Source organism: Rhipicephalus microplus, chromosome 7 (assembly GCF_043290135.1).
Source record: "Rhipicephalus microplus isolate Deutch F79 chromosome 7, USDA_Rmic, whole genome shotgun sequence".
In the NCBI taxonomy this organism is placed as follows: domain Eukaryota; kingdom Metazoa; phylum Arthropoda; class Arachnida; order Ixodida; family Ixodidae; genus Rhipicephalus; species Rhipicephalus microplus.
This window is the reverse complement of record NC_134706.1, coordinates 37,575,802-37,603,168: the sequence shown is the minus strand read 5'-3', so window position 1 is coordinate 37,603,168 and position 27,367 is coordinate 37,575,802. Positions and strand designations below refer to the sequence as shown.

General features: G+C 44.0%; 3 protein-coding genes across 17 annotated transcripts in view; 1 reads left to right on the top strand and 2 right to left on the bottom strand.

Moving 5' to 3' along the window:
- The window catches only part of LOC119180407 (uncharacterized), a 131,970-nt gene that overhangs the window by 9,295 nt on the left and 95,308 nt on the right, over window positions 1-27,367 (bottom strand). For 6 of the 8 annotated variants that reach the window (XM_075869046.1, XM_075869042.1, XM_075869045.1 and 3 more), the window contains one exon: window positions 20,933-21,194. The exons of 1 other annotated variant lie outside the window; for it this stretch is intronic. The gene's annotated coding sequence lies outside the window, so the exon portion shown is untranslated. Of the gene's footprint in view, window positions 1-20,932; window positions 21,195-25,882; window positions 26,039-27,367 lie in introns of those variants that run through there. One more of the 8 variants, XM_075869049.1, reaches the window with a different exon arrangement.
- Window positions 8,680-12,486, bottom strand: LOC142767421 (uncharacterized). Its single transcript, XM_075869041.1, has 3 exons — window positions 11,434-12,486; window positions 10,747-10,864; window positions 8,680-10,351 (listed from the first exon to the last, which is right to left on the bottom strand). The coding sequence occupies exons 1-3, from the start codon at window positions 12,484-12,486 to the stop codon at window positions 9,099-9,101; spliced, it is 2,424 nt and encodes an 807-aa protein (XP_075725156.1). The 3' UTR covers window positions 8,680-9,098.
- Window positions 12,783-16,985, top strand: LOC142767422 (uncharacterized). 8 transcript variants are annotated; one of them, XM_075869054.1, is made up of 12 exons: window positions 12,928-13,129; window positions 13,191-13,294; window positions 13,420-13,533; window positions 13,641-13,827; window positions 13,943-14,032; window positions 14,623-14,658; window positions 14,719-14,754; window positions 14,824-14,856; window positions 14,920-14,958; window positions 15,041-15,072; window positions 16,451-16,670; window positions 16,743-16,985. In XM_075869054.1, the coding sequence occupies exons 1-12, from the start codon at window positions 12,928-12,930 to the stop codon at window positions 16,868-16,870; spliced, it is 1,221 nt and encodes a 406-aa protein (XP_075725169.1). In that variant the 3' UTR covers window positions 16,871-16,985. The 8 variants fall into 8 exon arrangements, with proteins under 8 accessions (XP_075725170.1, XP_075725172.1, XP_075725169.1 ...); XM_075869055.1 differs by lacking the exon at window positions 14,623-14,658 and having other exon boundaries at window positions 12,783-13,129; XM_075869056.1 differs by lacking the exon at window positions 14,920-14,958.

Sequence of the window (27,367 nt, the reverse complement as noted above, 5' to 3'; positions counted from 1 at the left end):
GGCAAGCAATAATGAAACACCGAATTCACTCGAAAATGAACATCTGTATCTGTATTCCAGAACGCTTCTTCTTGCAATATTGCCTCCAGAATAACCTCGTAACTCCAATGTATTTCAGTATCTGTAAGTTAAACTGCTATGTAAGCAAGCTGCCACTAATGCATATTTTTTCGCGTTGCCAGGAAATGGACGAAGTGACCAAAGAAAAAAAAACACACACACAGAGGGTGATGCGTGCACTATGAAGTTTATTTTTGTGCCACATGTTTTATAATGTGTGACAAAATAAAAGGTAACCAAAGGAATAGTGAAATACAAAATATATGCTGTATACATCATCGAAAACGTCAGCATCCATGAAATACACTTGCACGTTGATAGTACGCGCATGACACGGTGTTGAAAACTGCATAGGAGACAAGGAGCGACGCGATTATCATTGGGGGGTCAGGTCAACGTATTCAAATAAAAATGTTATTGGGAGCTTCGCCGTGGAGATGGCAGCTAGTTCTTTTATCCACACTTTTGGTGCCGCCAGTGAGACGAAAACATCCAAGTTGAAGAAATCGAAAAACTCTAAACATCAGAGATACCTACTGCACCCCCCTTCCCCACCTGGACTTTGCGTAACATTGATTGATATGATTGATATGTGGGGTTTAACGTCCCAAAACCATCATATGATTATGAGAGACACCGTAGTGGAGGGCTCCGGAAATTTCGACCATGTGGGGTTCTTTAACGTGCCCCCGAACATGAACACACGAGCCTACAGCCTTTTCGCCTCCAGCAAAATGCAGCCGCCACAGCCGGGATTCGATCCCGTGACTTGCAGATCAGCAGCCGAGTACAATAGTCACTAGACTACCGCGGCGGGCCAAGGTGGAAACTGAAATCGTCTCTCATGGACTGATTGGAATCCACATAAATACTGAAGATCTTGTGCTAAAAACCCGGACATGTGCTTATTGTTCATTGTCATGCGCCATTTGGGGGGGGGTTGAAAACTGTGTAGAAACGAAGAGTGACGCCATCATCATCGGGGGATCGGATCAGCGTATTCGAGTAAAGGTGATGCTACTGGAAGAGCTTCGCCATGGGGACGGCAGCTCGTCCTCAACCTCCAGCATGTGTATTTCAAGATGTGTATTTCAGAACACGTTTTTGAGTACTTCTGTTCAGGCATGGCACAGGACACAGGAGCAGAGGCACAGGGGACGGGTGGGTCTATAATCGATTTATTGGGACACCTGTATTTTAATGATTCGCTCGTGAAGTATGGGTTACTAGATCTCCTGCTTGCTAAGTATGAAGGCACTATATCCTGTTCAATGGTTTGTACATAACAAACTTTCTGTCCAATGGAACGATTTTTCTTATGTTTAAATGAAAATATTATAAACAATCTTTTTTTTTGTCATTCAAAATCTGCAGTGTTTTCTGAACCAGAATCAGTCGTTTTTTTTTGTCCCAGTGGTGTTTTTTCTTCCTCTAGAAATGACCCATTTCAAAATTTTCTTTGGTAGCAAGGCATTCTTACATTACGTAGCACGGGATTCCTTCCAGTTCAGGCCATTGTGTGCCAAGCGGTACGCTGTTTTCGAGTATCTCTTGCCATGTTTGAGCTATAATTTATGCCCCTCGTGAACTTCACTGCTGCGTCCATCAGCGACGTACAAGGAGCAGTTCGGATATCTACCAGGCCCTTTGGCGTCCCCGATGGCCACGTCCAGAAAGCGGACGGGACTTGACTGCGACAGCGAGGACATTGATGGCTACTCACTGACAGGTAAGCGGCCATCTGATGACTTCAAAGTAGTAACGAGCTGAAAGACAAAAAAAAAACGTAACGCCGGGGCCTCTTCATCCTCAAACACACCGAATGAACGAGCTCCTCCACAAAGGCCAGACGCCAAAACCCATCATTTTAGTTCCTACTGAGCCCAACGGCGACATGAAGCGCCTCAACAGGCAATCTGTTTCGGCATGGCTCGAGCGATTGGTGCCAGATGAAATCATTGACATCAAATTGAACCAGCGTAAGAATGTCATGGCGATTGATGTTTAGCATGCTACTGCACTGAACGTTCTTCGCAACATCACAGAGGTGGGTGGTATGAACGTCCGTTCATACATACCAATGAGCTCCAACATCGTCACCGGTGTGATCTACGACGCTGACGCAGCCATTCCCAACTTGAACTTGAGTGGCCTGGTGAAGCCAGTTAATGAAGCAAGTGTCATCGTGAAGGTTGCTCGATTGAGTATACCTCACGCTGTGTGAAAATGGATTATAGAGGCAACTCTCTACCTTCGCACGTAAAGGTGGGCTACTTTCGATACTCTGTAAGAGCGTTCGTGCCGAAGCCGCTGCAATGTCTCAACTGCATGAAACTCGGTCATGTAAGAACCGTATGCGAGGGCAAGCGAGTTTGTTCTCACTGTGCTGAAATGCATTCCGCAGCCACTTGTAAAGCCACTGTTTTCAAATGTTCAAATTGCAATGGACCCCACGAAGCTTCCTCAAATGATTGCCCAAAAATCAAAAAAGAGATAGCTGTATTGAGGCAAATGGTGAGAGACCATGCATCGCATTGCGATGCCGCCGCAACCGTCAGAAAGTGGCGCCGTTGGCGCCGAAGTTGGTTAGAAAAATCCAATGCATCTGCATCCGCAGCGGCCACTCGACGCCCTTCTTCACCATCTCCTTCTTCTCCACCCGGATTATACTCGGTTGGTATGAAGCAGAACGCCATGAAAAAGCATGGTGTCTGTGGACTCCACTTGACCTGCATTGCCAAAGCCGCAGTCACATGGATCAGCGACGGTCGATTCCAACAAGACCGCCATGAACACAACTGACACAGTTTGGCCTTCGTTGCCGAAGCCGCAGCATCATGCCGGTTCACAGCGAACCTCGGCATTGCCAGGAGACAAAGCTATCCTAATAGTTCTTCATTCACTGCTCAACGCACTTCAAGCGTTCGTCGGCAAGCTGAAATCACAGGGCATCAAATGATACTAATCCATCCCACGGCATTTTCCCGAAGGATGCCAAAACTAGGCGCTTGTTCAACAAAGTGCCATTGTCACACATGTCCCGTTTATTAGGGAGGCGATCGCCGGGCTAATTCCAAGAGCCGAAGTATCGGCCCCCCGAACCGCACCACGAAAGCGTGGACAATTTAGAAGTGGTCCTTTTTGGTGCGCCAGCGGACGCCGGCTGTGGTCCAAAGAACAAGTCAGAGCCGAGAGTTGATAAACAAACAAATTATATTCTCAATAATGGCAGATCGAAAACAATACACAAAAATGCACACTCCACAATAGTTGCATACAATATGTCACCAATCAAACCAATCAATCAACGTACTACACAATACAATCAGCCACACTTGAAACCACGGACACGGACAACAATACGCACTACAATGCAGTCGCATGCATTGAACAACCAAGACACTTAAAGACTAAAGAGATAGAAAACCTATTCAGTCCAAAGTTCTTGGAACCAAAGTCTAGATGATACTCTTCCGAGAATCACTCAACGTCCAGCGTTGTTGTTGTTCCGCAGCCCTCGAAGTTTCTCTTCCAGGAAACCTCCCGTCTTCAATTGGCCACTCTTCAAACTTCAACTTCTTCGCCGGAGCACGTCGGCTTCACACCCGCAGCTGTTGCCACGCGTCTTCGCTCGATAGCGGTAAACACACGCTCTTGCCTGTAGCTCGAGCCTTCACCCCTCAGGTGGAAATCCTCTTCATCTCCGGCTTCGTCCCTACGGACCAAAACCTTCGCCGACTACACGGCGGAATCCCTACGCGCTCTGGCGCTCACTTCCGTCTCCTCCTGCTCTCTCGTCTCGGCCGCTCGATTAAATACCTTCCGCGCCACATTCCAGAAAGTTCTCGTCATTTCGTCGGCGCGATACGCAGCGAAGGCTGGGGAGAGGCGCGAGACTGTAGGAGGGCCGTCCCCGACCGATGACTCAACTCGGTATGACCACGCCTATTTCCTTCTGGAACTTTCCAGTGCTTGCCCGGCCGCCGCTGTGGGGTGAGGAGGTTCGTCGGCGAAGCCACGCTTCCGCGGGGAGAGCGCGCGCCCGGGGAGCCTTCGATGTTTGTTTTCTTTTTTTTTTCTTTTGACCTCGCGGCGTTTCTCCCGCCCGTTATCGCAAGAATTTGGCGGCGCGCCCATTTTTAGCGCTCGTTCTGTGACACTGCCCCCCACTTTAAGAATATTATCTCATAATATTCAAAACCACACAAACGAGCGCGAACAGTCACCACACACTCTCACAGACTGTAACACCATCCGTCGCTCATGACACTTCACATTCACAATAGATCACTTAATACAATTGTACATTGTAATTCAATTACACAACACGTGAAAACAACCACAAGCACATGAGTACAACACTCCACCACACATTCCCAATAATACAAATGTACAAAGTTCTCTCATTACAACAATGGTACAATACTATACATCACATCACAGCACAACACTTCGACACTTGTGACACAGGATAACACAACATTAACACAACATATGGCACTCAGCACTGCCCAACACATTCTGATTTGACCTCAGCACTTATCCTGTGTACTTAGAGCGGCGCTTGCGCCCTTTCTTGCGGTGCTCGCTCGATCTCTTCTTGTGTTTCCACATTCTTTTTCGGCGAGCCCTTTCCAACGACGATATTTGAGGCGTCGTCTCAGCCATCGTTGTCACTTCCGACACCGTTAACGGGTCATAACATTCGACGGGTCCTGTCTGTTTATTTACCAGCTTGATCATGCCTCTACATTTTGCCCGGCTGGCCAACTCCGTCTCCTTTACACTGTCGGTCGGTTGAGGTCGTGCCGACGTAAGTCCGGTTGCTCGGCCCATGAACTCATTCAACACGATCATCTTCTCATTCGCTGTCTCTTGCGCCGCGGCTTCACCTTGGGCTCTAGTGAGATCCGTCACGGGATGCTCCTCCACTGCATCTGGCGGTTGCAGGGTTGGCGAGGGCTATATGTTAGGGTCTTCTCCCAAACATTCCGGATCATTCGGTCCGCGCGCCCCGTTATGTTTCCGATGACAAGGTCGTACAGGGGGGTCGTCATGCATAAAGCGGTAACCTTCCCGCTGAAGTACGGGGTTTCAACCTCAATTTCTGCTTCGGGAAGCATCCGAACTGTACGGTCAATTAGGCAAACCGGTTTCATTTTGCCTGTTAACTCCCTTTCCCGTACCAAGTTTCTCCGCACGATAACACTGGAGCTGCCGGTATCTCTTAACACCGTAATCTTTTTGCCTGCAACTTTTCCAGGCAGCGTTGGCATTCCTTTCGCAACACCGGTTGGCTGTTTTGACATTACAGCACCCACAATAGGAATTTTCTCCCCATTTTTCAACTCTACAAATCCGTCGGTGACGGCATTATCATCGGATTTCGGTGCTGCTAGCACACAGGATACCTGGTGAGTTTGACTCGCTCCGTTTCGACATGCATCTGCTTTGTGCCCAGTCTGTCCACATTTGAAACATTTTACAACCGTGGGGCTCGTGAAGTTAGTTCGGCAGTGGTTAGCACGGTGACCCACTCGGTTACACAGAAAACATCGCGGAATGTTCTCCGGTGCACGCTTCTTTTCCTCGGGAGCCGATTTCTTCGAATCCTCGGGACAATCCTTCTTGACCTTGGCCAAATTAGTGCCACCTTGCGCTTCCAAGAATTGATCAGCCAATTCAAGCACGTCTTCAAGTGACTTAGCTCTCCTCTCTTTCAAGTACAGCGACAGGCTTGGGTGGCAACTAGTAAGAATTTGTTCTCTAATTAGGAGCTCTCTAAGCTCATCGTACTCCTGCGCTGTCCCTGAAAGTTCAATCCATCTGTCGAAATAGTGGCAAAGTCGGGCAGCATACTGCGTAGCCGTCTCACCATCAGCTGGTTTTCCTGTCCGAAATCTGTCCCGGAAACCTTCTACAGTAAATCTAAATCCCTTCAGCAAAGCAGCTTTCACCTTTGCATAGTTGGCTGCATCGGTCGGCGTCAGCCTACCGTACACACTGAGCGCTTCGCCACTCAAGCAGGTACTCAAAGCAGTTGCCCATTGATGTTCCGGCCAAATCTGGCTCCTTGCAATCGTCTCAAATCTGTGAAGGTACGCGTCAAGGTCGTCCTTCCTTTCATCAAACGCTACGAGCAGCTTGCTCGGGTTCAAGCGGAAGCCATGACCTTCGCCGACTACACGGCGGAATCCCTACGCGCTCTGGCGCTCACTTCCGTCTCCTCCTGCTCTCTCGTCTCTGCCGCTCGATTAAATACCTTCCGCGCCACATTCCAGAAAGTTCTCGTCATTTCGTCGGTGCGATACGCAGCGAAGGCTGGGGAGAGGCGCGAGACTGTACGAGGGCCGTCCCCGACCGATGACTACACTCGGTATGACCACGCCTATTTTCTTCTGGAACTTTCCAGTGCTTGCCCGGCCGCCGCTGTGGGGTGAGGAGGTTCGTCGGCGAAGCCACGCTTCCGCGGGGAGAGCGCGCGCCCGGGGAGCCTTGGATGTTTGTTCTTTTTTTTTTCTTTTTTTTTGACCTCGCGGCGTTTCTCCCGCCCGTTATCGCAAGAGTTCGGCGGCGCGCCCATTTTTAGCGCTCGTTCTGCGACAGCCGTCGAATGGTGAACCATTCGTTTATAAAGAACACCTTCCAGCATTTGTTATTGAGGCTGGTAAACCAAATTATCTGAAACTAGCTCATCCAGAATTACTTTCTAAATGTTTCTATGGAAAAACTCAAAACCTTAACGAGTCGTGGAATTCTCGTGAGGGAGCACACTTCGAAAAACCTTTTCCTCGGACACAAAACACAGGAAATATGCATTTTCGATGATGTGTTCAATTTCAGTATGTCAGGTTAGCCCGTGCGACTGTTCTGAATTACTTTAGAATTTCGCCAGGACACTGGGCGAAATTCCTACCTATGCACTCTTGCCCTGCATCGAGATCGCTTTGCTGACAGGGCTGTACAGCAGAAGACAAAGGAGGCTCGCTGGCAAGATGTGTCAACACACACAAACACCCAAAAAAAATGACGTTGCTAACGTGTACCTGGCTGGTGCCTGTTGAACAGGTTTGGCAATTGGCTGCTATGTCGTTGTACTTTTAAAATAATGCACAATTTTAACTTTACATGGGATTATCTCAAAACGTGTTTTAATGTACTGATGTTCTTTTATCTCAGCAAGCACAGTATCTAGGATCGTAGATTTCCACCAGTGTTTAGAAAACATATTAGGCAATATGCTGAAGCAGAATTATTGTTGCGTAAAGAAGCACTCTTCTTCAACACGACATAGATTAGCTATTACCGAGTGATAATTAGTTACCTGGAGCAAAACATTTACACAATATGCATGTTAGAAATTTTCAGCACTAAATTTGCATCAGTAGTAAGAGGAATGGCTTATGATCACAATGATATTAAAATAATTACTGTAACTTTTATGGTTTACGAAGAAAAAAGCACCTAATCTTCGCCTAAAATGCATGGCGGGTATATGGCTTACCCTCCCTAGTGAAAATCTGTAACTGGGAATCTAACTGGTTTCAACTGGTATTAACTGGTATCAACTGGTCCCAGTTGGGAACTAACTGGTCCCAGTTGATGCCAGTTGCAACTGGTTCCAGTTAGCAACTGGTCCCAGTTGGGAACTAACTGGTCCCAGTTGATGCCAGTTGCAACTGGTTCCAGTTAGCAACTGGTCCCAGTTGGGAACTAACTGGTACCAGTTGATTCCAGTTGCAAGTGGTCCCAGTTAGCAACTGGTCCCAGTTGGGAACTAATTGGTCCCAGTTGAAACTGGTTCCAGTTAGCAACTGGTCCCAGTTGATTCCAGTTACCAACATGTCCCAACTCAACTGGCCACCCACAGGGACCACAGGAATTTCATGAGCATGCCCTTGAACTGGAAGCAGTGCCCAGCTGAAAACCATAAGCAATTCAATTGGAAGAAAATGGTCCAAGTTGTGCCCTAAATAGAAATGCTGCCAGTTTTTTTTGGTTTTATGAATCGTTACAGTGAAAGAACAGAAAAAAATTGAACTAGATGTATGTGACACACTGCTGCACTTGAAGGAATTGGTTTTATCCATAGGTTTTTTGTCCTACTCATTGTAGGGTACTGTATTACCAGCCTAGTAGTACTTTAAAGGACCAGTATTAGAATAGATTACAATGAGTAACTGTCATCTTGCAAATGGTGAGTTGTGGTTTATAAATGAATTATTTTTTCTTCTTTAGATGTCAGCCTCTTTACATTGTTTACCTCGATATTAGAATAATCTGAACAGTTTTACTTAATCTCGTATTTTTGAAAATCCTATTATTGTGAAATATTTCATATCGAAATTGAGCAACACAGTGCACTCAGTCGTACGCTTTAGCATAATTACATTGAACTAATATCAAACAGCTGTTGTCAATCTTTTTACATCCATCACGGCCTGATTGACGCCCGAGTATTAATATTATCATCTTGTTGGAGCATAATAGTCTTGTGTGCAGTACAGCGGTTACTTCCGTGCAACAACTAAATGTGGGGTAGTGCCGACAGTTATCCCAACTGAGACTACTGCCGACATGCTGCAGACACAACTATATTAGAAGCAAATGGCTTGTGACTTATTCCATGTGGCTGAACAGCACGAAAGGTTTATTCATACAAGTACATTCATCCAAAGGAACATAACCAAAGGTTACACGATTAAACCCATATAATAATACAAGCAAAAGGGATTGCTTGAGTACTATTTTGAGAACAGTAGTAGTGAATTTAATCATTGGGTTCGCCTGGAAAATGTGCAAGTGCCTTTGAAATGGTCCCCATAAGAACCGAGTTGAGCCCACATTCTTATAAGAACAACCTAAAATAATAGGGAATGTTGGACATGCTGGCATGGCATGAGCAAGGCAGTAGTTAAATGTGTAGCATGTCAGTTACATGCAACTCCGAGTGCGTTCACACTTATCATAAAAAGTATAACATGACACCTTTAAAATTTTCCAAAAAGCTAAATGCAAACAAAAATCAGGTAATCTTTTTATGGGAAACGATTGGCAAGATTACAAAAAAATTGCCTTTCGTTCCAGTCAATCCACAGGCATGGAGCTGCCTGCCTGTCCACTTCGACGACATTCTGTGCCACCCACTTCTGAACACATGAAATGTGTGTTGTGCCGAAACACAGAGAACTAACATAGCTGTTAGACACAAAATAAATCCTTTTTCTGTCACTGCAGCTAACTGACACAATATGCTGGATCTTAGCATGCATATTGTCTCGCAGTCGTACAGCTGTGCAGTTAGTTTTTTGAGGCCTTTGATATTGTTCGCTGTGGAACATGCGTCCAGAGATGCGAACTCTATCATATTCCTCAACAGGCCCTGTGATTTGGTGTGGGACTTGCGCTTCAATAATTCTATGAATGGACTCACTGACAGCTCTTGGTTTTCCCAAAAGGGCCAGCGACTCTTCTTTGTTGCACAAATCAGAGCACAAGAAATTCTTAACTTGCTCACTAGCGGCTGCATTGTGTGCGCCAACTTTGCTGGCCATAAGCACTCTGCTCATCACTTGGTGAGGCACTCCTTTAGCGGAAGTGACGAGCTTTTTAATCTTTCCTAAGCCCGCCTCAAAGACAAAGCAAGAGTGTGCCCAGAGTGGCCCTTGCATTGTAACACTTTTTGCAAGGTGCAACAACAAGTGTACATTCGAAGTCATTTCCTTCTTAGAGTAGAGAACTTGGACTTGAATAACAAATTGCACAAGACACTCAGTACTATCCCTGATGTCTTTGGCTGAGACAGTATCTCCAAGTAGGAGGTATACAGCTTTCACCAGCAAGCTAAAGTGTTTGTGGTACTTGCCAGGCAAGATTCTGTGAACACAAACAAGGCTGTAATACAACAGCCACTGTTGCCACTCGCTTGCCTTCCAAAACTTTCTCAGTTCAACAGATCTTGGCAGGCGCGTGATGCATTGAGGAGGCTTAATGGCACAAAGCCTTTCGTCAACCATCCTAATCAACTGTGGCGACCCTATATAATATGGAGCGCCTACACCAGACATCCACAGCTCCATAAACTGGCGTGTGACACCAAGTAAAACCCCATGCATATAATCAGGCGTGAAGCCCCACACAATGTCAAACCCCACCAAATTAATTAATGGGGAAGGCCCTTTAACTCCTCGCACATTAACACCAGTCCTGTGCACTTCAGCCATGTCTTGCATCATCCCTTCTTTAGTCCTGTCGGGTGGAGCTTCAGCGCTTATAGGGTACTTGACTGTTCCTGCAAAATAAAAATGATAGAAACAAATTAAATACAAAACTCGGGAGGGTGGGCAAAAAAACCTTTGCAGCAATGAATACTAGATTTTTCTAACTGGTAATAATATTCCTGCAAATGTCAGGTACTCCTAACTGCTGTAATAATGCATACAGATGTGAAGGCCACATGAAGCTTTCTAGAAGTTTGTAAAGTAAAGAAGAAGGCTAGCATGTCTTGAATGCACGTTAACTTTTAGTGTGACAAAAATACTTTAAGAAAAGAATGCGTGAAAATAAAATTAAGTAGGATGTAATAATAATGCACAAACCAAATTTCAGTAACAAAATAGTGATTGTGAAGCTGATATCCAGGATGTAGTCTGTCAGATATTTTTGTACACAAGTCAGTTTGCTTACCTTCAATGCATTTGCCAGGGTGCAAACACCAGCCACACCCAAAGTATCCATTATACTGGACTGTGTTCTGCATCAGAGCCCTGGCTGGAGCATCGGCTACAGCAGCGAAACAATAGACCTGTAATGTAACAAAAAGAATATAGTTTTAATGAAGAAATGGGACAGTGCTATATTGGTTTTCAAATTCAATCATACTCAAGTCTGGTCGGGATAAGATTTCTCGGTCCCGATTGCCTACTTTGTGCAAGCAGTAGAATGAGGCTAATCGTGGTGTAGAATGTCAATCTGAATCTGGCACAATTGTGAGTTCAAGTGGCTGTGCGACAGTGGTATTAAACTTGGCTCAAATGCTTGTGTGTTGACAATATGTATTTTTAAAGCAGTACCATTATTTGTTGTAACATAATTTTAAAAGAATTATAGTTAAATCAGGCACTTCACCAAAAGTCAAGAATATTTCGTGCATTGCTCAGTTTTTAAAGCGTTATATAGCAGTTAAATTAGACTAAAATGAAAGCTTTTTCATGAAGCCAAAAAAAACTAGTATCACTACAGTAGTAAGTTTTCATTTGCCTTCTCTTTTGCTGTTTCTTTTTTTAGTTTTTGGTTAAGGAATATTGCGGAAGGACACAATATGCATCTAAGTTTGCTAGGAGGAGACTACGCAATGAAATAGAAGTGGCTCACTTTTGATTGAAAGGTCTCTCCATCACATGTCCACTCGATACCACTCCTGGTAAGCGAGTCCATTTGCTTCGTGAATGCCTCCAACACCAATGTCATGTCTGGGTGGCACTGTCCATACCACAGTGTAGCAACAGTAACATTTTTCAAACGCAATCCGGGCGGCAACTCATTAATTGTCGTCTGCACGGGCCATATCGAAAACTTGGATGAGTTGAACACAGGACTACCATCCGAGTTTATGGTCAATGTGATGTCCATAGCGCCAAGACCCAGTTCTTTTCTTTGGTGCAGATACAAACTTCCGTCTGTAAAGTCTGTCATAGAGGCGGCGTGTGAACGATGTGCAAGTGCATTTAAAGAGTTTTTAAGTGACCTGGAAGTATCTTGAGACGAAAGAATTGAAGAAATCTGTTGCCCCATGGGAAGGGTCACAAAAAAACTTCCTTGCGCAGTAAGGGTATCTCCACTGTACAACTGTTGGCATTGTGTACATGTTGCATTGAATTCTTTTCTTTTCTTAAGGTCCCCGTCACATTCGCCGAGAAGGCAAATGCAGTTGGGACAATAGAAATGAAAGCCCATGCTATCAGTGGAGACTCCCGCAAATTTCTTAAACAGAAACTTCGTGTCAGGGAGATCCTTTCTTTTCATTAAAAAACTGACTAGTTTCATCAGGTGTTCTACCTGTGTCCACGCCAGGCCAAAGTTAACAGCAAAGTCCATGACTAGGGTCACGATGTCTTCAGCAGATAAATCGGAGTCAAAGGAGCCATCAGTTTCACGATCATCCTCCTTTGCGTTCTCTGCCAGGGCTTCCTCATCGTCGCTCGGTCCCGACTCTTCGCACTCGTCGACTTCATCGTTTGCCCAGACGCGAACTGGCGAATTATCAGCAGGTTCATCTGCAGCAGCATTACCATCAGACATCACGTTTTCCACTTGGCTAGTGTCAGTCGCGAGGCGAGACGCCCTGTACCGCGTTGATCTGGGCAGCTCTTTCCCATCGAAGGATGGCTCTAGATATAACTTCCGTCGTTTAGGCGTCCGGGACATGTTAGCGGTACAGAATGTACACTTCGAACTGTGGTAAAATGCCTTCAGTCTAATAAAAAAAATACAAATCGATATGTATTAGCGTGCGCTTGAGTGGAAATCTTTCGATCCACGAAAGCGCAAACGCCATGCAAACGACTTGAGATCTGGATTCAGTCGGCTTTGTAACGGCTTAGCAATGAAGTGAATAATAGGTAATATATTTTTATTTGCATTTCTAGCACCGAACGTTACAGGTTTTTTATTTATATATAGGCCGTTTCTTTAACAACGTTATTTATGAATTTGTACGCGTTTAAATTCAGGCCAGGCCAAGCAGTTTTGGCTTGGTTGGTTGAGCTGAGCGAAGCCGGGCCAAGCTGAGTACAATCCACTTTGTGTCAGGCCCGCGTTACCCACGTGCGCGCTGAGCCCGTTGACTGTCATATTTGGTTCGATATAATGTTCGCGCTAGTTCGCTTTCTAGATAGTGACCATGCACATGACACTCGTAGATATGTTGTGCGAGTGGAGGATATCCATGATTTTCATCCGAAGCACGAGACGGATTTCGATGGCAAGGCAGTGTATGTCGTTCACTGGGAGGATGAAGCAAACGGTGACGACACGGGTGAATATAAAGCCCAGATACTTCGACTTGGCGGTAAGTGCATCCATCTACCCTGATCTACGCGTTAGTCTAATATCCACACTTGCACTTTCAGCCACAGAGAAAGAAGCTCGGGAATCGCCAAAAAGAATTCCGATCCCTAAAATTGCAGTTGAGGAAGGCTCGGACGTTGAAGGAGCTGTGACCAAGAAGGCCACTGTAAGTGCGCACTTGTTCATTCGCAAATCTTTTTTTTTTTAGGTGTTTCTCTTTTTTTTCGAATCTATTAAGGAAGTGCGAATTATTTTAAGATATTGGGAGTATGTCTAATCCAAAATTTGCAGGCTGCAAGAATGAAAAAAACAGCTGTCAACCGAACTGCAGCAAAAAAAGACCGGTACGAGCAGATCTTGAAAAAGCAGATGAGCCACGCTCTCCGACAGAACTCGGAACAAACTGTGAGCGTGTATTAACTATATAATACCCGATTTCCTTAAACTTATTTTCTTCTTTTCACTGTGAAAAAGCTTCAGTGAAGCAAAAAAAAAAAAAAATGTTTACGCAGCGAAAAACGCGACTGAGTTCATCATCAAGCTCGGATGACTCTCTCGTGTCCAGCTCAGAAGTAACAGAAGAGAAGAAAAAAACCAAATTTTGGAAAAAGAGATGCAAGGAGCTGCGGCAAGACAACATCTTCTTGCAAGAACAAGTTAGCTCACAGCAGGTGCTGTTAAACTCAAAATTTCTGAGGTGTAAGTACAATAATTATATATTGATTTTAGTTCTTAAAATGAGAAAGTTTTTTTATATGTTGATGACAACCTGTTAATTTCATAGCTAGTGAGCATTTCTTGAATATTTTGACAGTTGAAGACCTGCAGCACAGCAAAGAGGCTGACGTTGAGAGCTGCACTGTACAAGCTAGAAAGGAGACAGCAAAGGCCACAAGCAACCTAGGTGCATATTCATTTTTGTTATTAAATTTAGTGTTATTAGTTTCATACTACATAGAATTGACAATCATCTGTAGCATATAGCATAAGAGCACTTCTTGAGCTAGAGTACTTAAAGCAGTATTCCCTTCTCATGTAATGGATCAAGATGCATAATCGGTTACTTCATAATCACTAATTATTTTTCAGATTTACTTAAAGCACTTTGCAGTATACTATTTGCAGTCCAGTGAGTCAACAAAGCTTGTTCCTGCTGGGAAAGAATTCAAAGGATCATGCATGTTTGATGACTTTTGCCTTGAGACTTGCTAGGAAATGCAATGTTGCACTTCCTTAGCAAATGACATTTGACACAATGAAACACACAAGTAACCAGGATGTTCATGTATTGCTTCCATCACTGCATGAATTGTATGTGCAATAGTATTAAATATAAAATTAGCAAGTTTTGTAAATTGGTGTACTATGCACACAGATCTGATTTTTTTGCATGCATAAATGAAGTAAAATGATGCATGCCAAAAATTGCAAGAGGCTAGATTATTTTCTCAATACAGCCTTTGTAACTGATTTTAAAATTGCAAAAAAATGCAGTAAAGTCCATTCAAGAGACTGTGCCTGGGTCACCGAGTAAGTTGGAGGATGTTTGTCTATTCCTGTGAGATCTAAATTTTGGCTTTTTCACACCAGATGCTGGCAGTCTACACTCACGAAGTGCCATTGATGGTAAGGCTTTAGGTTTATTTCTATTGTATTGCTTACGTGTAATTATAACAATGCAAAATATTTATGCAGACTTCATAGAGGAACCTCCCACTTCGATGACTGGTGAGTTACAGGCTTATGTGTAGTATTTGTGTAAACATTTAGCTTTGCTCCTTGTGTTTCCAGCATGTGCAGCAAAAGAATCTGATGACCTGCCTAGTCCAAGTAGGCTTTTTTACTTGTGTGCTTCTATTGTAGGAAACTACTGAATTTCCATGTTTCACAAATTTGCAACATCTTTTTTCAGGGAAATGTTTTTCATATTTAGAAGATGGCTCTGTGAGTATATATTTTGCACTTTACCTGTGAAGTTCAAGCACACAATGAAATTAGCATAATGTTGCATTCTTTGAACATGATTGATGCAAATGGTCAAAAAGTAAATAATTTCAAATCTATACTGTAGATGCCAACATAAATTGTAGCATGTTATATGTTCACACCAGCAACTATGGTAGCTTGAATTAAATGTGTTTACATTCAGTAAATTGAGTGATTGCATCCCAACTAATTGTCACTTCATTACATTATACTTACATCTAGCTTCACAGCACTGATTTAGTTACAGCACTCATTTGTAATCTTAGTGACCATGATTTACTATTATCTTTGTGCACACAGCCTCTTTTCTAATATAATACTCCTATTGAGGACAGAACACACTATATTCAAAATTTGCAGATCCCTTCACATTGACATCCCGTATAATCATGTGATTTTGGGACATGAAACCCATGATATTATTATAAGCCGTGTGAAACAAACTGCCTGCCGAACAGCTCAGAGGTGCCTCCACAATAACGATGTGCAGCTACTTGGCATGTTGCCAATGACAGTGGTGCAAAACAGCAGCAGTTGTTGGTAAGTTTGTGAAATCTTCTGCAGTACATGTTACATTTTAGCTTCTAGAAAGTACAGGTGGCTTGTATACTTGCCCTTGTCAATTTCGGTAGCTAGATATATTACCAATACCACAGATAATTTGGACATTTAGAAACACTATATGAGGTGGCAAAAGCATGTGCATATCCGAATACAAATCGAATAGTGGCCCTGCGAATATTTTAATTCGTGAATTGAATATGTGCTCTTCAAATTCTCAAATACTGAAAGTCGGCAACACCTACATTATGGAACATGTAATAATTACATATGCCCTAAATTGTAGTATGCATTAATCATCATATATAGGTTGACATCTGGTGTGTATGTCTGCTAACAAAAAATTAAATACAGGGCTACCAAAAATATTGTTTAAAGTACCTGTATCTAGACCGCTGCTGTCTTTTTGCCAAAGTGGCGCGAAAATGCCTCCTCTCTCACGTGAATATCCGATAGCGTGCGGTGGCAAAGCCAAGGAGCATTTCAAATCTCTTACATAGTCCGGTGCTCACCAGCTGGTAAGCATACAATAAACTGCAGTGATGCAAGGCTGCCCCCCCCCCTTCCCCACACAACCTGTTTCACAAGTCAAGTAAACAAAAAAAGAAACCATGCTCATTACCACATTCAGAAAAAAATTATATTGCACAAAAACTTGTAATAATAAAATTTTTGCTATTCAATATTTGTACGCCTGCTAAGTTGAACTTCTTTGTCAGCCAATAATAATTACAGGAACAAGATGTTGCATCGCTCTCTTCCTTGATATTTACAGTTTCATCTTCAAAAGGGCATCTGCCTGACGCCTATTCAGGCAAAAAGAATTCTGTCTCACAAGAAGGCAAGGCTGGTGGTGAAGGAAACGGCACAAGCCATATGGTCCCAGAAAGGGCTAGCGTCACGCAGTGTTAAAGGTGGCGTAGCTCCAGGAAGAAGGAACCTCGGCGAGGTTGCAAAGCCTGCGCTGACACCTGAAAAGGTCGCGGTTCTGGAAGGTTGGTCTGCTGTGTATATGTGCTAAATCTATCCTGAGAAGTGCACGTAACATGTCACCTGTTCTTTTACAGAAACACTCAACCATTGGTCGCATGTGACAGGCGCCGACTCGTCCATTGCAGCCCGAAACTTGACCAGCATACTAACTGAAAAAATTCAGGATTGCATCAAGGCAGAGCGACGAAAACCTCCACAGTAAATGTACTGCGAAATGCATTCAATCCATAGATAACCCAACGAAGACCAAAGACTAGGGCTGTGCAATGTTTTTTCTGCATTAATAAATAGAATCGTCTCATATACACTCAACATAAGTCCTTTGGAGTCTTTCATGTGCTTAGAATGCTCATTTGCACGTTCAAAGTTAAGAACATCTCAACTGGGAATGCGTTCTAACTGGTCCCAGTTGTCAACTGGGAATGCATTCTCAACTGGTCCCAGTTGCCAACTGGGAATAGGTTCCCAACTGGTCCCAGTTGCCAACTGGGAATAGATTCCCAACTGGGAATAGATTCCCAACTGGGAAAAATTCCCAACTGGAAAAGTGTTCCTTAAACCAGTTCAACTGGGACCAGTTGAAACCAGTTAGATTCCCAGTTACAGATTTTCACCTGGGCTGCTCCTTTAAGTTACAAAAACGTGTTCAGTCACCAAGTACCAGCAAACTTGTCGTAAAGTAGGGCAATGTTTTTACTATGTGGTTAGCTACATATGGCACTTAATACATGACTAATTAGATGTGTTTAATTGATACTCCATAAATTAGGCATATAGTAATAAACATGATAACTATTATCATGCTGCATATGAAATAATCAATTAAGTCTAAGCTAAATAACACCATGACGATTGAAGATGAGCTGATGCAGCCATCACTGCAAAGACTGAGCAGATCAAACAGAGACTGAGATGACGTTCAGCAAAGCAAAAGCTGAAAGAATCTAGGTGATCACAAACTCTGCTCAAGGCTCCAGCCTTGAACCACTAGTGCTACGGACACCCCCCCCCCCCCCTTCTTTTTTTACTTACCAAGAAGCTGCTACATAGTGCCCATCATATCAAAGGCTTGACTGTCACACTGGCACTATGACAGTCACGAGTTGAACTGGGGTCTTCCAGAACCAACAAGTTTAAACCAGCGTTCGTGTATCAGTCGGTTTGACTGAGAGACACCCACTGCGCTCACTGCACCTACCTTTGCCAAGGCGCAGTAATCACGCCGCAACGCCAACGTGTGGAATGATTTCCGCTAAAACCACACAACCGAAACAACAGGAAGATACGACAAAAAACTAATTGTATCACAAGTTTGTAAAATCTAGAAGTGCTGATGTGTTTAGAGACTTTAGGAAATTTAGAAATAAGGTGAATGCTGAACTGAAGCAAGCGAAAATCAAGTATTACACACAATTCTTTGATAAGATAAAGAATTACCCTAGAAAAGTTTGGAATGAAGTCGGAGAGCTCAAAGCTATGAAGACAAAGAGCAATGACATCAACATAACACCCACTGGAGTGTTGACAGGCCCGGAGGCAGCAGCTGCTTTAAATGAATATTTCGTTTCTAGCACGCAGTATCCTAATAAGGAAGAACATATAACCACACCTATCATGAACAGTACCCGTCTCTCTTACTCAATTTTACTTACGCCTGTTGCAGCTGCTGAAGTTACACAACTACTCCTTAAATTGAAAAACAATGTATCTGCTGGTCATGATGACGTTAAACCTGCACCAATTAAATATATTGCGGATATTATCGCCCCCGTTTTATGCATATCAGGAACAGTATGTCCGAAAGTGGTATGTTTCCCAATCTACTAAAAGTAGCACGAGTGTGCCGAATCTACAAAGGAGGGGGTAAACAGCTTATGACAAACTATTGGCCCATTTCTGTTTTACCTGTCTAATGAAAAGCCTTTGAGAGTGCATTGAACGTTAGACCACAGAAATTTTTTTCTAAATACAATGTAATCAGTGACATGCAGTACAGTTTTCAGAAAAGAAATCTTGAGAAGGAGCTCTTAACATTAAACATGAAATTATATCAAATATTGAAAATCGAATGTGTACATTGGGTCTGTTTGTTAACTTCCAAGTTTGTTTATTGTGTACCCTTACAACACATAATATATCTCATTTCACGAGACAGCAGACACATGACAAAACCGCACACGTGTGGCAGAACACACTATCAAAGAAACGTAGTTGTTATCTGATTACGAAATATCAATTTGATACTAATTCTTCACAGCACGCGCTCCAAAAAATTGAGTTCTTTCTGAGAGAATGCCTCAAACGGCGTACTCGCACACAACTCTCCCAGCCCTGCAAAAAAAAAGCAGGTTTTCCGTATTTTCCAGAGCGTTTCAGCACGCTGTGCGACGCCGGAAACGCTGTACAGTGTGTCGCAGTGTACTACAACGCACTGCGAGGCACTGGGACACACTGTACAGCATGGCCAGTGTCGCCCAGTGCGCTGAAATGCACTGGGCCACGCTATTGCATTTTTTAAAAGATGCATCAAAGTATCGTAAGCCTCATCAGCATTTTTGCAGTTATACAAGGCACGGAAGTTTAACCTTTCAATATGGTGTCTAAATTGCTCCAAAGTTTTTGAATTGATTTGCTGTACTTTATAGGGTTCCAAAGGACTTGGTGTTAGGTGTCTAGAAATCTCATTCTTTTTATATATCATATATACAGGGAAGTGATCACTCACATCCGATATAACGGAACCTGCTGACAAGCAGTCGTTTTTATTTTTCGTGATAAACATGTCTAGAAGACTTTCAGAGTGAATACTGACACGAGCTGGTTCGTTTAATGTGGCTGTGCATGCATAAGAATCAAGCAACAGCTTGAATGAACGTGACGTTGCATTACTTTGTAAAAGGTTTATGTTACAGTCACCACCTATTACGATGCACAGCTTATTTATGCCTACAAAAGTTAGTAGCCTTTCAAGGAAGACGTAGAACTTTTCAACACACCCATAACGTGGGCGATAAAGAACAACATAAACATGGTTATCTTGGATTAGTGCTAAAGGTTCATAATCCGGTGTGATTGTTGTAAATTCAGTGAGTAAGCTACAAGAAAGCTTTTCCGAGATTAACTGCAGTACTTCTCCCCCTCGGCGGGAAGATCTATTCAAGTAAAAGCTATTATAGCCTGGTAATCTAAACACTTTCTCGTCGCATGTGTACAAGGTTTCCGTAACCATAATAATGTCAAACCTAAAGAAAAATTCATCTAGGAAGGTGGTGAGCTCATCGTACTCATTTTGAGCCGATCGTGCATTGCAGTGTAAAAATGCCAGGTGAGCACCATCATTCTGATGTGCTATATCTTTTGGTGATGCCATGTTAAAGAAAAAAAGTAAAGCAGAAAACTAAAAATCTGTGACGAGGTAGTCACTACTTTAGGAAGTGAGACCACCTTCGCGCATCTTATCCAGGTCTACTTCACTGGTTATCTAGATAGCACGAGATGTGTGTTTTTCGAGCGAACATTTTGCCACCCCTGGTCCATGCAAATCGCCAGTTCAGTTCGCATTTTCTTGCAATCGTCAGCCCAAGTAGCTTCTTTAGTTGTGGGCACAAATGCTCGTTGATGTACACCGGTTGCTTTGTAGCAAAGCCAAGGTCTTCCGTATTTATCCAAGTTCCTTTTGCCTTAGCCATTAGGCCATCACATTTTACTCGGCGGTTGAAGGATACGACAATATTTGAGTTTACAGAGCTGTCTTGGTTGCCGGAAGCATTCAAACGAGCATTTGCGCTTCGGGCCGAAACACGATGGCAAGCCTCAATGTCATGTTCAATAATAGTTTCGCCTAGTGCATCCCCTATTTTAGTAAGCACTTGTGCAAGGTTTTCATTGACTGCTTGCGGGATGCCTTTAATCTCTAAGTTTTTGTTCCGCGAATATTGATCTTGTGCGGAGATGCGCGTTGCGTTTTCTTGCGTCGTCTTTCTGAGGCACTCAAGCTCTTGCAAAATGGTTTCTTGAATTGCCTTAAATGCTATGCTTTCTTTCTTGATGTCTGAGCATTCTTTCTTAATGGACTCATTTGCTTATGAAGTGTAAGCCGCTCTTTAGGTCCCTTATTTCTTTCCAAAATTCTCGCTTCAAACTCTGTATATCACTTCCCATTTTGGGGCACAGTTCAAAAAGATGAATTCACACAATTTAGAACTACACTATTGGCAGCAGAGGCAACAGAAAAAAGAGTTTAAAATGTTAGAAATACTCAAACCTGTGAGACAGAAGTAGACGATAAGCTTGTGCGCTGTCTGCCGCCTCAGCTGCCGAAATGCCGTGAAGCCGGCCTTGCGCTCCAGTATAGCTGCGTAGCAATGTCCACGCAGGCGCAGGAGGGGTACAGCAAAGTCACGTAGGCGTTGAATAATCTTCGCTTTGACGTGGCTAGTTGACAACGCTACCAGCTTAGCTTGGCCCGAGTTCCGCAGTCCCTTGACCTATGCCGTGCTCGACCACCGCAGCTGTCCTGGTATCGCCTGTGAGACACAAGTAGACGATAAGCTTCTGCGCTGTCTGCCGCCTTTGCTGCCAAAATGCAGAAAAGTATTTGACTCGGTTGGCCATAACTTATTAATTGATAAACTTGAAAAGTATGGTATACGGGGTAACGCACTCACACTATTGCGTAATTACCTAAGAAAGCGATATCAGTATGTCAGCTTAAATAATGATGTTTCCTCTTACGCGGAAATCACTACGGGTGTCCCACATGGTTCAATACTTGGACCTCTGATGTTCATGTATATCAATGACTTGTATGATATCCACGAGTCGCCACAATTAGTTATGTACACAGACGATATTAACATTTTCTTTAAAGCAGCCACTATATCAGACCTTGAGTCAAAGGTGAACTACTGTATGAAGCAACTCTCTTCATGGTCATGACAGAACAAATTACAAATGAAGACTTCCAAAAAAAATTATATGATACTTGCCCCGACTAATAAACTACAACACTGCAACGCAACTATTGTTTTTGATGATAGAATAATCGAGAAGGTTAAATGTCAAAAATTTCTAGGAGTGTGGTTTTAGGAAGATCTGGCCTGAACACACATGTAGACAAAATTGTAACAGAATTGAGTAAAACTCTTGACTGCTTATACAGATTGAGTACTCTGGTTCCTTCTTGGCTGAAAATTTCGTTTTATTACGCACTTTTTACTCCGGACTAACTTCCTGCATATTATTCTGGGGCACGACCACACAAAAAAATATATAAGAAGCTGATTGTGCTGCAAAAAAGAGTCCTAGGCACATTTGAGGGTTATCGTGGACCTTTACAGAATTTTAGAACACAGCCTGTTTTCATCAAGTACTCTATGTAAAAGGCAAATCAGGTGTACTATTACAAGTTAATGAGACATAGCAAACAAAAAAGGACACACTATATTACGGATGCACCCACCAACCAGCATTACAGCTTTCGGCAACACTATCTGAAAACACCAAAAATAAGAACAAATTATGGCAAACAGTTACCAAGCACCTTCACTAATCAATAGAATACATGAATTTCAAGAGGAAGTTATGGAAGCGTCAAGTGAATCATTTAAAACATTGCTCATTTCACAAAATATTGAGTTGGTCTGACAAAGCTGCTGTAAGTATTTTTAATTTCAGTGTCTTAATTGCAAATTTTAGTTGTTGACTTGGGAAAAATGACCTAACAGTGTATTATGTAACATTTTTTTGTTGCTTCTTTGCAGACATGACATGTGTATTCTCGCTTCTCCACTTTTTTGTGCACATGTTCTTGTAAGTTTCGTGACTATTCAGTGGAACATGTCCGTACATTTTACTCTGTATAGACTTGCGCTATGTACGGCCTGCGTGCCGAACTGTCGTAGGAGCAGAAGTCTTAGTCAAGCCACATGGCCTTTAGCTTCTGCTTACTTTTCATTAGAAAATGAAGAAATAAAGTCAATTCATTTCAGCAATTAGCTCAGTTGCGCAGAGAATGCACACGCGCACAAAGTACTAAAAGTTTTTTCATCACAGCCAACGTGCCTCAAATTCAATTTCAGCGGGCTCACGACGTTCTACTCACAGTTGTACAATAGTGCTGAGTGTGCGCCTGTCGTCCTAATAATAATAACAATAATAATAATAATAATAATAATAATAATAATAATAATAATAATAATAATAATAATAATAATAATAAGCATCTGTCATGCGCAGAAGGCGCAGCGCAGCACAGTTCCAGCAAAAGCTAGAAGAGCAGCCTTTCAGAGCCTCTTCTTAACACCGATTGGGTAACTGGTGCAAGTGCCCTTTCTTAATACCCACTACGGCATTAACAACAAAAAATTGTGGGTAGTAGTAGAAGCGTGGCATCCACTGAACACTTCCAAGGAATTTCGCGCCAATTCTTTATACAGTGGCCGACAACGATTAGGAATTATGCCTGAAGTGGGTATGCGCCACAGTTAATAGGTGAACAAGAACAAGCTTCTGTACAGGGTTCGAGCATTTGACGGCTCACTCTTTACGCTATTCGCATTGTGCGACGACTGCTCGTTCTTTCGCTGTTTTTAAATGCTTCATAAGCCGTGCTAACGCAATTCCTTTCCTGACATCAAGCCTGCCTAAGGCAAGTGCCGACAAGCCTCAAGCACCGGCGTGGTTCAGTGATAGAATACTGGGCTGGCACCTAGCAGACCCGGCTTCAAGCCCCACTTCGTCAATGATACTAGGTCTTTTTGTCTTCCTAATTTAGCGAGATGTTGTGACAAACAGCGGCGGCGGACAACTACGGCGCTGTGTGTGACCCGAGTTGTGATCCCATAACAGCTTTCGCTGTAATATAAGCTTTTTTTTTTAGGTACAGGGGGGGGGGGGGGGGGGCACCTCCTTGATCAGAACATATTGGGGGGGGGGGGAGGAAGAGCAGGTGTATTAGAGTGTCATTTTGTTGTGATCTGTATGCCATGATGATGATGATGGCAAAAACAAATATTTACGTGGGGAGGGGGGGGGGGGTATGGCGTACTGCCCTATGGCTACGCCACAGCTAACATTTCGCCTTCATTGAAACGTGACCGCTGCGTGCGGTATCGAACCCGCGACCCTCGGTGTCAGCCATCGTGCGAGGTCAACCTGCTATTGTATGAGCTCGGAGCAAACCCGTGCTTACGAGAAGGTTGGGCCATCCTTGGTCCGTTTCAAAGAACCGGAACGCTGTTGAAGTTTGGACGGGACAAGTTCAGGTTTAGCTTGAAGGAGCAAGTGCCCCTTTAGCACGTCCATGGAAGACCCAACAGAGTTTGCAACGGATTCTAGAAACGGTGATCATCAAGCTTTTGCTGTGGCTGTATCGCGCTTTCCGAGCAGGCCTGGTGCTTTATTGTGCCTGCAACCTATAGTCGGCAGGTAACGATGTACTACACACCGTGCATCTAGACGTCTACATATCCATCGTCGCTTTCTCAGAACACAGCGTTGAATTGTAAATGTCTCTCGCTTCGTGAAGTAAAATACCATTAGCACAGACTTTCTTTCTTTGCGCAAACATGAAAAAAAACAACGAAAAACTGAGAAGACAGCGCAGAGGGCGAGCGCTAAACATGAACAAAATTTATTTCAAATAATACAACAAAAATAAGACCCCAAATGAAGACCAAATCAAGCTATACTCGCTACGAATAAATATACCACAGTGTCAGTCCATGCTCTTCTACTCAAGATCTTTATCTGGCGAAGCTGCTGTGCTCGTGTGCGGGTCGCGCAATGGGCTGATAAACGCACATTATTACATCACTTTGAAGTTGTCCAGGAAAGACGAAAGGAATGCGCATGTACTGGTCCATTGCATGCCCAGCCTGCACATGCGCACTCGCAGCTTCGCGAAATTAGCATCCTGGGTAGAACAGCTGATACTTTGGGAAGAGAGTTACTGGAAACCTATCATATCATGAGCGAAGGCGCGGACTGTATAAACGAAACTTTGGTATATTTATTCAATAGTGTGAATAGCCTAGCTGTTTGACTGCATGCTTAATTGGCAACTCAACGGAGAACGCATGCAATTAGGGGGTCTTCTTTCCGTGGTATTTTTTTCGAAAAAAAAGTCTGGTTATGTTTAGTGCTCGCCCTGTGAACTGCGTTCTTCTTTTCTCAGTAAGTTCCTTCCTTTTTTTGTTTGTTTCACGTTTGCGCTAAAGAGTGTCGCGTTTGATACAAGAACAACTCGCCCAACAGGAAGTCTGCTTGAAACCCGATTAGCCGCAGCACAACGTTTCTAAAGCCCCGAAATCCCACCTCAGACCCGACAAAGGCGATCAAGCACGTTTGCCGCCTGGGTGCCGCTGATTGGACCAACTCAAAACAATGAGAACCAAAGTTATTTCTCCGTCGTCAAGATAAGCGGCCACAAACAACGCTACCCCGCTCTTAGCAACGTGCGACGCTGAGTGCTGAAGAACGTCTCCACAAAACTCGAAAACGGAGGAGCGCATCCTGCGGCGCCTACAGACAAATGCGCTGCTCTGTTCAGCCATACTAAAATATTACGACCCAAAAACAAGTGGGCAGTGCCAGTACTGTGGGGAAGTGGCCAACACTTACCATATGGTCTGGGCCTGCCAAATGAACCCAAAATTAACCCCCTTTCCCAACCCCACCAAAGAGGACTGGGAGACGACCCTACTCAATAGCTCCACACTAGAGGAACAGTGAACTCTAGTCCAGCGGGCTCGGGTGGCGGCCTCGACTAATGACGTCCCGGACTAGGGATGTCAACCAGCCCTGTGGGGATAAGGGCTATCTGGGACAGCCAGCATCAATAAAGGTTTCTTCCTCCTCCTCCTCCACAAAAAAAAAAAACCTTGGCTGAAATGTGACGGGACACTAGCGTGATTCGCAGCCAACGACGCCGCTGGTCGACGCCATCTTGGTTATTTTTGGCGCGAACAAAGAAAATGCATTCGGCAGAACACGCTGTAGAAGCCTCATGAACGTGTATCAAATAAAGCTTTCGGCGCGCGACGAAGCGTTTGGCGTACTTTATGTCATTCACGTGCAGAAAGTACAAGAACCTGCCGACCGAACAAGGTGCCTTGTACACGTACGATAGTTCTAAGGAGTGCCGCGCAGCAAATCGGCACACGTTACGATCTGCCGCTTTGTGATCCTATTGTAAAGAATCGTTTCGACTCACCGCAAACAAAACGACCAGCCTCCTCCGAGAGAGCGATGTCACCGCGCCTTTCCCTTGCAACCGCTTTCGCGTACGAAACAAACACTCCGCCCCCACAGAAGCGCAGGCTTTCTCTCTGCGACTGGAACCTTCGCGAACTCCCGCCCAACTGACGCAACGTCTGCGCAACGCCTGCGGAAAACGAATCGTCGCCCCGGACGGTGACTGCAGCGCCGCGGCGAGTCACCGCGCGAGATAACACCGCTAAAGCGTGGCCTCTGCGATTGGCCGCCGGCAGCCAATCGCGGAGGCCACGGCTAGAGATGAGAGTAAACGAGTGGCGGTGGTAGTGGGTCGGTGAAGGAAGGAAAAAGACGCTTATTTCTGCAGCTATTAAGAGAGCGCGGCGCAGTAAACGAGTGACAGGTGCTGCGACCACCAATGTACGCTCCCGCTTCATTTAAAGCAGAGGCGGTACTCGAAAGAAAAAAGTGTATTTAATCTGTTTCCAACGGCAATGAAACTTTTGCTCCGTTCATAGGTTCGTATGGTGAATTCAAATATGTAATGAGTTTCATAGTAGGTTGCACAGTTTTTATTTTATAACACGTGTAATATATGCGTAAAATTATCTTTTTTTTTTCGACACACTTTCTCTGCCGCTATTATTTTAAGGTTGTGAATCAGGTGTATTCGAGTGTCATTTTGTTGTGATCTGTATGCCATGATGATGATGATGGCAAAAACAAATATTTACGTGGGGAGGGGAGGGGGGTATGGTGTACTGCCCTATGGCTACGCCACAGCTAACATTTCGCCTTCATTGAAGCGTGACCGCCGCGTGCGGTATCGAACCCGCGACCCTCGGTGTCAGCCATCGTCTGAGGTCAACCTGCTACTGTATGAGCTCGGAGCAAACCCGTGCTCACGAGAAGGTTGGGCCATCCTTGGTCCGTTTCAAAGAACAGGAACGCTGTTGAAGTTTGGACGGGACAAGTTCAGGTTTAGCTTGAGGGAGCAAGTGCCCCTTTAGCACGTCCATGGAAGACCCAACAGAGTTTGCAACGGATTCTAGAAACGGTGATCTTCAAGCTTCTTCTGTGGCTGTGTCGCGCTTTCCGAGCAGGCCTGGTGCTTTATTGTGCCTGCAACCTATAGACGGCAGGTAACGATGTACTACACACCGTGCATCTAGACGTCTACATATCCATCGTCGCTTTCTCAGAACACAGCGTTGAAATGTAAATGTCTCTCGCTTCGTGAAGTAAAATACCATTAGTACAGACTTTCTTTCTTTGCGCAAACATGAAAAAAAACAACGAAAAACTGAGAAGACAGCGCACAGGGCGAGCGCTAAACATGAACAAAATTTATTTAAGATAATACCACAAAAATAAGACCCCAAATGAAGACCAAATCAACCTATACTCGCTACGAATAAATATACCACAGTGTCAGTCCATGCTCTTCTACTCAAGATCTTTATCTGGCGAAGCTGCTGTGCTC

Excerpts from the sequence above, each read along its gene's own strand:
- LOC142767421 (XM_075869041.1), bottom strand. The coding sequence starts at position 12,486 with ATGTCCCGGACGCCTAAACGACGGAAGTTATATCTAGAGCCATCCTTC. Across the intron at positions 10,865-11,433 it reads GAGAGACCTTTCAATCAAAA|GTCTATTGTTTCGCTGCTGT; the intron begins GTGAGCCACTTC and ends GTTACATTACAG. Across the intron at positions 10,352-10,746 it reads CCCTGGCAAATGCATTGAAG|GAACAGTCAAGTACCCTATA; the intron begins GTAAGCAAACTG and ends TTTATTTTGCAG.
- LOC142767422 (XM_075869051.1), top strand. The coding sequence starts at position 12,928 with ATGTTCGCGCTAGTTCGCTTTCTAGATAGTGACCATGCACATGACACT. Across the intron at positions 13,828-13,942 it reads AAACTCAAAATTTCTGAGGT|TTGAAGACCTGCAGCACAGC; the intron begins GTAAGTACAATA and ends ATATTTTGACAG. Across the intron at positions 14,959-15,040 it reads TGATGACCTGCCTAGTCCAA|GGAAATGTTTTTCATATTTA; the intron begins GTAGGCTTTTTT and ends ATCTTTTTTCAG.